The following is a 12,868-nucleotide window of genomic DNA, read 5'->3' as shown; positions in this document are numbered from 1 at the left end:
TTTGTTAAATAGTGAATTATATATCATTGGAAAGCTTATGAATTTAGATGAATTTAGGTTCAAGTTTCACTCAAATCCGAGTTAAAATGAATAAGTTATGCTAGTGTAAAGATTCAAATTTGAATTAATCCGAGAAATTGCGAAAAGCTACTGTTCATAAACGATTTATTTTTAAGACATATCCACAGCCTTGTACCAACTGACAAGTGGGACCCGGGTTTATTTCTTTTTCCTACCGAATTATTTTCTAAAGGGAAATAGGAAGAGCTAATGACAAGTGGGGCCCACATGTCATAGACTCGAGACCATAAAACTTCTATAATTAGATTCTAATTATTTTAAATTTTCTAAACTTCCCTAATCTCCCTCTAATTTACTTTTTATTTCCTTTTCCTTTTTCTCCCTTTCCCTTTTTTTTTCTTTCCTTTCTTTTTCTTTTCTTTCTCTCTTTTTCTCTTCTTTTCTTTCTCTCCTCCCGGCTCCTTTCTATCTCTCTCTCTCTCGGCTCTTTGCTTCCCCGGGCGGCGACGGAAGTGGGCGCGAGGTGGAGGGGGGGAAGACGGCTCACCGGCGGCGGCGGTGGCGGCAACGACGGCGACGGCGGCGCAAGGCGGCGACGCACGGCGCGGCGGCTCCGAGGCGACGGCGCGGCGGCTTCGAAGGTGGCGGCGCGGCGGCACGACAACGGCGGCGCGGCGGCGCGACGACGGCGGCGCGTGGAGAAGGGGAAGAGGGAGAAGAGGAGGGAATGGAGTGGGGTGGAGAAGGGGGGATTGGGCCGGGGTCTTTATAGGGGAGAGGGGAAGAAAGAGAGGGGAAGGAGGGGGAAGGGTGAAACGAGGGCGGCGCGGTGGCGCGGGGCGCGAAGCGGCGGGCTCGCGGCGCGAGGCGACGAGACGGCGCGCGGCGCGGCAGCGGCGATGGGACGCGCGCGGCGACGGGACGTCGATGGCGACGGCGACAGCGGTAGCGTGCGGCTCGGGGCGGGATGCGATGGGCGGCGACACGACGGCACGGCGCGATAGCGACGATAGGACGGCGCGGCGCGGCGCGGGCTTGACGGCGACGGCGGCGACGTGACGGCGCGCGGCGCGCGGGCGGAGATGACGACGGTGCGGCGCGGCTCGGGGCGCAAGGCGGCGCGGCACGTGGCAGCGGGCGCGCGGCGCGAGGCGACGGGATGGCGACGGCGACGGCGCGGCAGCGGTGGCGCGCGGCGCGAGGCGGAACGCGACGGTGACGGCGCTGCCGCGGTGATGAGATGGCGACGGCGGCACGGCGGCAGGCGACGATGGCGACGGTGCGCGGCGGCTGGCGACGGAGAGAGGGGGAAAGAGGAGGAGCTGGGTTAGGGGACCCCGTCGAACACCTTAGGTGCAATGAACAGTGCCGTTTTCTAATTAACCCGATTTTAGCGTAATTTCCATATAAATTTGATTCCACAATTCCTAATTTTGCATATATGCATTTTACTCAATATTTGTGTTATCTTAACTAATGAATTCACCCTAGATTAATATTACTCATATTTTATTTATATAATTTATTTGAATTTTTAATTAGGGTTAATTCTTATTATTATTATATATTTTTCAAAGTTTTCCTATTTTTCTTCTTTTAGGGTTTTGGTTGATTTATAAATTGAGAAAAGTTGCAAATTAAATTTGTATTTACTCCCAAACATTTAGGTGACCGTATTAAGTGTTCAAATGTGAATTTGCCCAAAATTTAATATTATCCAATATTTAAGGTTTATTAAAGATTCTATAATTTTCTAATGAGACCGTTATTAACATAATAGCACATTAGCTCAATTTATCTATATTTTATATGGAGGGGTTTAATATATCAAATTTCAATCCCTAAATGCAAGTAGGAACTTGGTGCAAAATCGATGTACATATCGAATTAAATACTCCCGTAATTCTATTATATATACAGAGAGCTCAGTTTATTTGAATGATCATCATTTCATGTGTACACATATTATGGCACCCACCTACATTATTCAAATATTTTAATATTTGATAAAATAGGTTAATAATAACTTTTCTTTTATTTGATTTTAATATCTTGTGCATAATTATTTGTAGGATTAAATATATTCCCGAAAATCATATCTATTGCTTAAATGTAGTTCTTTTCTTTACTTTCTTGGTGATCATTTACGGTTTGGCAAGCAATAGCAATCATAACAACCAGCATGATGCAAAAGTTTTAAAAAGTTCGAAATTTTCGTGATTTTCATTGTCTTGAATTTTCAGAATGTTACACGTAGGCTGGCAGGGCGACACCGTGGACTATCGATGGAGATTTCTTGGCGAATTTAAGACCTTGATAACTTTGCCTTCCGGGCAAGGAATCAAGCTAGGTTTTTTTTTACGGCTGCAGAATCACAGGCCTCACCCTAGAGAGACTGGATTGGGAAAGGTGGACCCCAGAGATTTTTCTAAAAACCACTTACAATAGGCCACGAAGCAGCGGTTGTTTCGGCGGAATGTCGAAGCTCTGAGGGTCCACAATTGGTTTTCAACAAGGTGGTTAGGGAAGGAACGGCACATAGGATGATAGGTGGATAGCTTAGATGTCGTCAGTGTCAAGCACGTCGACCGCAGGAGCGACACCGTGGACTACCGATGGAGATTTCTGGGCGAATTTAAGACCTTGATAACTTTGCCTTCCGGGAATGGAATCGTGCTAGGTTTTTTTTTACGGCTGCAGAATCACGGGCCTCTCCCTAGGGAGACTAGATTGGGAGAGGTGGACCGCAGATATTTTTCTAGAAACCACTTACCATAGGCCCACAACTGGTTTTCAACGAGGTGGTTAGGATAGGAACGGCACATAGGACGTTAGGGTGGATAGCTTAGACGACGTCGGTGTCAAGCACGTCGACTAACTGCACCGTTAAGGTAGGCTGGCGGGCGCGACACCATGGACTGCCGATGGAGATTTCTGGGCGAATTAAAGACCTTGATAACTTTGCCTTCCGGGCATGGAATCGAGCTAGGTTTTTTTTGACGATTAAAGAATCACGGGCCTCACCCTAGGGAGACTGGATTGGGAGAGGTGGACCCCCAGAGGTTTTTCTAGAAACCACTTACCATAGGCCACGAAGCAGCGGTTGTTTCGGTGGAATGTCGAAGATCTGAGCGTCCACAACTGGTTTTCAACGAGGTGGTTAGGATAGGAACGACACATAGGATGTTAGGGTGGATAGCTTAGACAACGTCGGTGTCAAGCACGTTGACTAACCGCGCTGTTAAGGTAGGCTGGCGGGCGCGACACCGTGGACTGCCGATAAAGATTTCTGGGCGAATTTAAGACTTTGATAACTTTGCCTTCCGTGCATGGAATCGAGCTTGGTTTGTTTTGACGGCTGCAGAATCACCGGCCTCACCCTTGAGAGACTGGATTGGGAGAGGTGGACCCCTGGAGACTTTTCTAGGATCCACTTACCATAGGCCACAAAGCAGTGGTTGTTTCCGCAAAAAGTCAAAAATCTGAGGGTCCACAACTGGTTTTCAACGAGGTTGTTAGGATAGGAACGGCACATAGGACGTTAGGGTGGATAGCTTAGACGATGTTGGTGTCAAGCACGTCGACTTACCGCGCCGTTGAAAACCAGTTGTGGACCTTCAGATCTTCGACATTTCACCGAAACAACCGCTGCTTTGTGACCTATTGTAAGTGGTTTCTAGAAAAATCTCTGGGGTCCACCTCTCCCAATCCATCTTCTCTAGGGTGAGGCCTGTGATTCTGTAGCCGTCAAAATAAACCAAGCTCGATTCCATGCCCGGAAGGCAAAGTTATCAAAGTCTTAAATTCGCCCAGAAATCACCATCGGCAGTCCATGGTGTCGCGCCCGCCAGCCTACCTTAACGGCGCGGTCAGGCGAACGCAAGCCGAGGGGCCGAGCCCTCGAAGCTGTCGACGATATGGTCGGCGGCATCCCGGACCTACGCGCGCGCGCGGTCCTCGGTCCCAGGAGGGAACTCATCCAGCGCCATCCATGGAGAGAAATTGGGGTCCCTGGCCTGGTAACTCGCCAGGACGAGCTCCACCGCTCCTTGGGCGAGGTCCCTCGAGGATGACTTAATTGTCTTCTCGAGCTCCTCGGGGAGCCGTTGGAGAGCCCCGGCCATCTTCGAGAGGCGCTGGGCGAGGCCTCCCTGGTTGGCGGCGTACTTTACGGTCCGCCCTCTCCAGAGGCCCACTTGCCGACCGGCGCAATCTAGGCGGGAGACGGCGTCCCAAAGCATGCCGGGCCCTACCTCGCCTGCCAAGCGGAGGGCTTCGACCTCCCCGGCGGACGAGTCCAGCGCGCCCTGCAGATCGGCGATGGTGCGTTCGGCAGCTGCGAGGCAGGCGGCTAAGTCGCTTTCGCCCGTGGCCGCCCCGCCGCTGCGCGCCCTCGCGTCCAGCTCCTTCGCCCGCGCCTCGAGCTCAGCGGCCCGTTGGTTCAGTACGGCCCTCTCGGCGCGGGCACCTTCCAGATTGCGGCGCGCCTGCTCCTCCTGCGCTGCCTCGCGGAGGGACAGGTTGACCGCCAGCTGTTGCGCCACGGCCTCGGCCCCCTCGAGAGCTCGCTCCCGTTCGGTGAGCGCGTCCTCGCGGAGGCGGAGCGTGAACTCTTCTTCGGCGCAGGCAGCCTCGTGCGCCGCCAGCGTTGCTTCCCGGATGGTGACGGCGGCCTCGCGGTCCGCCAGATCCCTCTCCACGACGCAGGCGCGCTCTTCCAGCGCCATGGCGCGCGCCTCAAGGGCCTCTTCGCGCCGCCGGGATGCCGCTTCGGTCTCCGCCGCCCGCTGTTCTCGGGCAGCGGCAGCGTCAAGCACCCCCTGGGCGGCGTCAAGCTTCTTCCCTAGCTCCGCCTCCCAGCTCCCGTATTGAAGGCGGAGGGTGTCCTGCGCCTCGTTCATCACGGTGGTGGCAATGAGGGCAGCCCCCCGCTCCTCCTCCACTTCCTTGGCGATCTCCGCCAGCACCTTCTTACGAGTTTCAAGCTCCGAGACGTGCCGGCGGTGAGCCTTACGGCCCACCTCCACCATGGCCTCCACCGAGCGTCGCCCCTCTTCGACACGCGCCCACGCGGCGTCGAGCTCCGCCCGCTCTGCCTGCAAGACCTCCACCTAGGCACTTAACCCATCCAACACCGTGGTGTTTGCGGCGGCCAAGGCCTGCAGAAGGGGCTCTGCGTTCAGTAGGGCGATAGAAGGCGTGGGGAAGAGCCGCCTTGGAGAGGATGCCACGCGGCTCGGGCCGCCGATGGAAGTGCCGGACTCGGGGATGTCCCCCGGACCCGGTTGGTCCTGAGCGTCGCCCGAGGGAGTAGGCCCAAGCGACGCGCCCGCGGCCTCGTCGCCAGCTGCCCCGGAAGTTGTCGCCTGAGTGTCGCCTGAGGGAGTGGGCCCAAGCGACGCGCCCGCGGCCTCATCGCGAGCTGCCTCGGAAGTCGCCATCGCCTCGTCCTAGCGAAATCCGGCCTCCTCCCGAGCGGCTTCCCCGGCCTGGCGGGCCCGGGCGGCCTCCTCCCGAGCGGCTTCCCCGGCCTGGCGGGCCCGGGCGGCCTCCTCCCGAGCGGTTTCCTCGGCCTGGCGAGCCCGGGCGGCCTCCTGGGCGGCCTCCTCGGCTTCCCGTAGGCGATCCGCGGCCTCTCGCCGGTCAGATTCCCGCCTGAGGGCCTCTGCGGCCGCCGGATCCTCGGCCTCAGACTGGCCGGACTTGGAATGGCGGGAGGGACGCGACAGGATCTCGCTGAAACGAAAGAAAAAACCAGAAGACGAACAAGATGGGTGAGTGAAAACTCGCGTTGAGAGAATGAATACAGCCACGATGGGTGAGAGACGAACCTGCGAGGGGGTCGGTTAAACGACCACTTTGGAGGGGAAATGAGGTTTCCCCGAGATGGTTCTGTCTCCCCCATCTTACGGGGCCGCTTCTTCTTGCGCTCCCCCTCGGGCTGCGATGTTGGCGCGGCCCCCTCCGGGCGCCTGTTACTGGCACGCGCCGCCCCGCCCCCTCGGGGAGGAGATGGGGGAGGTGTTCCTCCCTGCTTCCTCTTCCCCCGGGCGTCGGCAGGGCGGCTGCTCCCCGGGCCCCTGTCGCGGGACCCAGAAGCACGACCCCCTCTCGGGGTAGATTGTTCCCCCCTGCGGCTCCCGCCTGCGCCGTCGTGACCCTTTGGAGCTCGCTCCTCTGAGGCCCCGACCGCCATCATAATGGTCAGGATGGAGGCGCGGTCTGGATCGCTGCAGAGGGGGAGGATTCCTTGGGGAATGAGGGCCGCCTCTACGGAGTTGAGATTCAGCACCCGTTGGACCAATATCTTGAAGTCCTTAGGAGCCCAGTCCCATCTCACTCCCTGGTGGGTCCTCGTGAAGTCTTCGGACCCGGTGTACTCCCAGGCGCCCCGAGCGCGTCGCTGGAGCGGTGCAATCCGACGACGGAGGTAGTCGCCGTACACCATGGCCCCTGTGAGCCCCTAGGATCGCAGGCCCGCCAGGCGGTCGAGGACGGCGTCATAGCCATCCCCCAGATCTACCGGCGCCCGCCAGCTGGAGGCCTGCGCCGGGGGCTGGCTCGGAAGTCGGAGGCGCGCTTCGTCGGCGAGGGGAGTGTAGAACCAGTCGCTCTTCCAGTCGTCCCACTTCTTGCGGAGGGCACAGGGGATGTAGCGGTTCAGCACCGGCCCCCGTGGCTGGAAGTAGCAGCCACCGACTACCGATGGCGGCGACACCGACTGCACGGTGAAGAACCACCGGAACAGCCGAAGAGATGGGCGCACCCCAATGAACATCTCGCACAGATGCGCGAAGATGGCCAATGTCATCACCGCGTTGGGGGTGAGGTGCGCCATCTGGAGATCGTAGAACTCCAGAACATCCATGAAGAAAGAAGAAAATGGTGGAACCAGCCCTACCATTGCAAAGGGGAGAAAGAAGACGGACCGCCCCGGGTAGTCTGGCGCCGGGCGTCCCTCGCCCAGCGTGACTATCTCCCGGCCGGTGGCAGATTCCGGCATGAAGCGGCGCGACAGCCCAGCCTGCCTCTCGCTCACGATCCGGGAAGGCGGCAGCACGCTACCATCGAGCAGAGCGGAACCCCGTGCCATGGCGCCGGAGGAAGAGAAGATTAAGAGCGAGCGCGTGTGGCGAAGGTAGGGCACAGGAAAGAAGGAGTTAGGGCGCAAGCAGCGAAGACAAGGGGAATAATGGCGAAAGGAAGGAAACAGATCCCTTCCTCAGTGCCTTTATACTCTTGCCAACGCTGTGCCCGGCTCCTCGCTTCTCGCGCCCACTATTTCGCCCCCTCGTTTCTCGCGCCCACGCTTCCACTAATCCCATTCGCCCGCTTGCGGCGCATGAGGTGGATATGCGGTTGTGGCAGTCGAGATAGATCATATCGTGCGCGCGTTAATTACGCTCGCCGACCGAAGCAACGTTACCATATCTTCAGACGAAACGAATCGCCATGTCCAGATTCGTATGCTACTCAAGTAATGTGGCAGTCTTGAAGAGACCGCTCATTGTTGACAGCCGAGTTACCATTGCCGATGTGCGTGGTTTGTGACCGTTGGGTTTCTGCCCAATTGTGGAGATCGGTCCCACCTGTCACCAGGTCTCAGGAGTGGCGTCACGCCCGACCGTTTCCCTTAAAGAGGGCGATCGCCCTGGCATAACGCCGGGGGCTACTGTCGGTGACATGGGATCAGGAGTATCATGACTAGAGGTTTGAGGCAGACACAATCGCACACGTGGCCTGGTACCCCCGAGGGACGTCGGGCCCGAGGGTGATGCGTTCGCCCTCCTCTTAGTCCCCCCGAGGGGGTCGGGCCGCACCCCCCTCGGCCCCGAGGGCCGAGGCGCCCCGACCCCTCGTGGGTTTTTTCTCCGCATGTATGGGTTAGGTGAGCACAGTGGGGCTCACCTAACCACATTTATTGCGGTTTGGCTGAGCGTGTCACGCCGCATGTAACGCAGTGCAGTGCACTCGTTTATCCGGTCTGTGACCAGTCACAGACCGGTCAGATCGCGGGTTAGGTGGCGACAGGCGATCTGACGCACGCCTCGCCCCATCCCGTCAGGACGAGGGCTTCTAGGCGCTCGTCCCCAGCTGGAGCTAGCGTGTTACCTCCCAGAGATGGCACGTTAGTCCTGGTCAGATATATGCCAGGCTTCATCCTAAACCATTACAGGCAAGATGTTGTGTGAAGAAGGGCGAGCATGTAGATTGCTAAGCTGACACGTGGTGGACAAGAATGACCGACGTGACTGGTCTGATACCGGTCATGTCGTCAGCAGACAGCCACGATTCCACGTCGCACCTGCTCCCGGCGAAAGTGGAGGTAGTTGTGGGCCGTCTCATCAGAAGGTGACTCGGACGGCAACTATACAAATCTCCGTCCATTTATGAAAAGGGGGGGTAAGTCCCCACAAAAAAAGAGAGAAATGGTGCATGTGGTATCCCCTTAAGATATAAAAGGAGGACCTTGCCCACTGAGAGGGGGGACTGGACTTTTCCAGATTAGAAACCCAGAACAAGGGAGAGGCTGGCTGATACTTTGTAGCTCCTTCATACACAGATCTCCCAAAACACAGGAGTAGGGTATTACGCTTCTCAGCGGCCCGAACCTGTATACATCGCCCGTGTCTTGTGTGTTTCCTGTCTCGCGAGCCTTCCACATACAGAGAGCTTAGAATCTCTCCCTGAGTCCCCGGCCGAACCGGCAAAGGGGGGCCTGCGCGGTCTCCCGGTGAGGAGCCCCACGCTCCGTCAGCCACGAAGCAGCGGTTGTTCCGGCGGAATGTCGAAGATCTAAGGGTCCACAACTGGTTTTCAACGAGGTGGTTAGGATAGGAACTGCACATAGAATGTTAGGGTGGATAGCTTAGACGACCTCGGTGTCAAGCACGTCGACTAACCGCGCCGTTAAGGTAGGCTGGCGGGCGCGACACCGTGGACTGCCGATGGAGATTTCTGGGCGAATTTAAGACCTTGATAACTTTGCCTTCCGGGCATGGAATCGAGCTAGGTTTTTTTTTACGGCTGCAGAATCACGGGCCTCACCCTAGAGAGACTGAATTGGGAAAGGTGGAACCCCAAAGATTTTTCTAGAAACCACTTACCATAGGCCACGAAGCAGCGGTTGTTTCGGTGAAATGTCGAAGATCTGAGGGTCCACAACTGGTTTTTAACGAGGTGGTTAGGATAGGAACGGCACATAGGATGTTAGGGTGGATAGCTTAGACGACGTCGGTGTCAAGCACGTTGACTAACCGCGCCGTTAACGTAGTGTAGACCCCCAATTTTGGGAATCGGAAATCTTCTGTGTTTATCCGTATCAATCCCTGGATCAGTAGTTGGTACACACATTCATAGTTGGATCACAACATATCACGAATGAATTTAGGCTAAAAGAGTTAAATACTTACATTAGGGCCAGGTAGGCCAACAACTATCAGAGAACAACAGCGGAAGACAAAATAATATAAGGGCCCGGTTAACATGCCACAGGCAGTCGACTGGGGAACGAGACCTAGAACAAGACCGCACTCCGATCATCTTGTTAGATACGCAAGCGTACCGACAAGGGCTTCTCTTCAACACTCTCCTAAAAGATATATGAATAGCAAGGGTGAGTACCAACCGTACTCAGGAAGCCACCACAACAACAATGCATATGATAGAGGGTATTTCAAGGAATGGCTTCAGGTTCTTTTGCATAAAGCTAATTTTACAATTCTTTTCACAAGCCTAAAACCTAGTATAGACTGATCAAATTTTAGTACCAGTGTTCACTTTAAACAACGACGGTTCTGTCCACCATCCATTGTGATCCCAAGGATAGCTTCCCGCCATTGAATCGTCATGGTTTTCTGAGGATGTCCACCTTCCCTCCTCTCGGGATGTGGCTCCATCAGCATAAAATTCATCATGCAATATCCCATCCCCCCACAAGTTAAGAATTTAGAGTCTAGCCAAGTGTAATACATGTCCCGGTGCTCAATAACCGCGAGCACGGCTATTCGAATAGATTTGGTTTACTCACACTGCAGTGGATGTACACTTTACCCGCACTCCGCGACTGCCCAACACATGAGCCTCGTCCCAACACATGAGACGCATCACGGCAAAGCTTTTCGATAACCTCGCATTGGCAGTACCCGCTCCATGAACTTAAATCCTCATGCACTCTAGGCGTCCATGTTTCTAGCAGTGAGAGGAGTTCTGGCGCTCCCGGGAAAGAGAAGTCACGCATATTAAATTATGGTTCAAGTTAAGTTCTCTCTCTTACACACTCATGGCAGTCCTACCAATGGCGACACCGATGTAGGGCACGCTTCTCGGCCCTACCTCAACGGCTGTCCCATCGTAGCGCACCTGCCTCACTCAGGGGTGAACCATCTATGCTGGGATACTGCCTCCGCTCGGCTATCTAATCCGCTAGGTCTATACCCATTCGAGAAGTACGGTTGTACGGGGGTCGTTTCATGCTTAACTTCATGGCTCGGTCCTTAATTGACTGGGGACGGTACTAGCCTTTTCCAGATACCACCCAAATCCTCCGTCCACCCCAGTCGAAAACAGTTGTTTTAATTTTATTTCTCCTTTCACAAATCATGTCATCAACATCATGGCAATGTGGCGCTCATGTCTCCACATGCCGCATCTCAATTACCTTCCCAAAGGTAATTGCCCAAGCATATAGCATTTGATAAATATGAGTATGTATGATTCTAGAATAGCATTCCTAAGCAATTGTCATAGTTGACTAGGGACTCATACGTAAACATGGTTACAAAGATTTAAGGGTAAACAATAATCAAGGCATGGCATAATCACAAGTAGGATGTTCATCATTGCATGCAATTTTATTTGCAAACAAAACAATTTCGCAATTGGGATCAACATGTTCAAGGAATAGTGATGACTTGCCTTGCTCAGGATAATCCTTATTATTGATATAATCTTGATCAACCTTCACCTCCTGGAAGTTGCAGACGTTGCCTCACGACTAACCGATACACAAGGTCTATAATACGCGAGAAAAACCAATATTCAAACAACAATCAAATATGCGCAATAAAATGTACTATTCGTGTTTGCTAATGGATCCCAATCATGCTAAGGCTAAAGTTTCTTAATCTTTCTATTGTCATCGTGGCCTATTTAGGAGTTAACCAACATAGCATTTATGGGATACATATATATTTGGCTAATCGGTGGTTTAGTCTATCAAATGGCTATGGAAGGATTATGGCTATGTATTCATCTATCTAAATAGGACGGTTATATACTAGAGGTTCTTTTGTTAGATGGATTTAGGATCAATCAAACAATTACAGTGAATTATTTGTATTATTATTTTATTGATGGAAGCTTTACTTTAATTATGAACATATTTTACTTGCCATTATAAATTATAAAAGGGCTAATAATTATCCATGCTCTATATGTTAAATTCGGGAAGTTTATAATATTATAGTTACAGATTATCTCTTAATGAACAATCCGGAGTTACAATTGAACTATGAACATAGGAGGTCAAGATTTATAATTAGTACTTATCTACTATTCATGTTTGCTATATACTCCCCAGTTTAATATATGAAAAAGATAAATTAATTGTGTAACTATAATGGGATGTACAATATATGTGTGCAACAACATATAAGGTTTTGGTCGCCTACTGTACATGAGCTTATTTAGAAAGTGTACTACCCAATGCTCCAAGTGATTCCTAAATATATTGTAGTTTAATTATACATTAGCTAGTTTCTATGAGTGATATTGTATATGTGATGCGACAAGTTTAAGCATTGGTTCTATTGGGTTACTAATAAGTGGTAATCAATTTAGGCATATATATGCTATTCTATATGGTATTGCATCGATTAATTTACTTAGTGATTCCTCCACATCTAGCTCTGTTATGATTCTCCTAAACAGGTTAAAGATTCATCTATGTGTGTTTAGATTTTAGTTACATAATCATAAGGCTATACTTGATTTAAATAACCTATAAGCCATGGATTTAATTATATGGCCATCGAATATTAAATAAGTACTAGTATTTTCCTATACATCCATTAATTTGAAGGATTGATTATAACTAATTTATTTAGTTGCTACAGTGACAAGACATGTTAAAGATAATTATGCTACTGTACAATATCCATTTTTATTCATTGGCACACTATTTAGGTTAACTATTATCTAATCATTTGATATTAATTAATTTATAATTATAAGTATATTTTGTTAAATAGTGAATTATATATCATTGGAAAGCTTATGAATTTAGATGAATTTAGGTTCAAGTTTCACTCAAATCCGAGTTAAAATGAATAAGTTATGCTAGTGTAAAGATTCAAATTTGAATTAATCCGAGAAATTGCGAAAAGCTACTGTTCATAAACGATTTATTTTTAAGACATATCCACAGCCTTGTACCAACTGACAAGTGGGACCCGGGTTTATTTCTTTTTCCTACCGAATTATTTTCTAAAGGGAAATAGGAAGAGCTAATGACAAGTGGGGCCCACATGTCATAGACTCGAGACCATAAAACTTCTATAATTAGATTCTAATTATTTTAAATTTTCTAAACTTCCCTAATCTCCCTCTAATTTACTTTTTATTTCCTTTTCCTTTTTCTCCCTTTCCCTTTTTTTTTCTTTCCTTTCTTTTTCTTTTCTTTCTCTCTTTTTCTCTTCTTTTCTTTCTCTCCTCCCGGCTCCTTTCTATCTCTCTCTCTCTCGGCTCTTTGCTTCCCCGGGCGGCGACGGAAGTGGGCGCGAGGTGGAGGGGGGGAAGACGGCTCACCGGCGGCGGCGGTGGCGGCAACGACGGCGACGGCGGCGCA

At 51.7% G+C, this 12,868-nt stretch overlaps 1 protein-coding gene across 1 annotated transcript; it reads right to left on the bottom strand.

The window, feature by feature from the left end:
• Positions 1-5,819: 5,819 nt before the first annotated feature.
• LOC107278933 (uncharacterized) lies at positions 5,820-10,954 on the bottom strand. The gene has a single exon (XM_015756103.2). It carries the CDS (start codon positions 7,112-7,114, stop codon positions 6,485-6,487), a length of 630 nt encoding a protein of 209 aa, XP_015611589.1. The 5' UTR covers positions 7,115-10,954; the 3' UTR covers positions 5,820-6,484.
• Between the last annotated feature and the right edge of the window lie 1,914 nt (positions 10,955-12,868).

Source organism: Oryza sativa, chromosome 9 (assembly GCF_034140825.1).
Source record: "Oryza sativa Japonica Group chromosome 9, ASM3414082v1".
NCBI classification, from domain to species: Eukaryota; Viridiplantae; Streptophyta; class Magnoliopsida; order Poales; family Poaceae; genus Oryza; species Oryza sativa.
The sequence above is the reverse complement of the archived record's forward strand: the minus strand, read 5'-3'. Positions and strand labels throughout refer to the sequence as shown.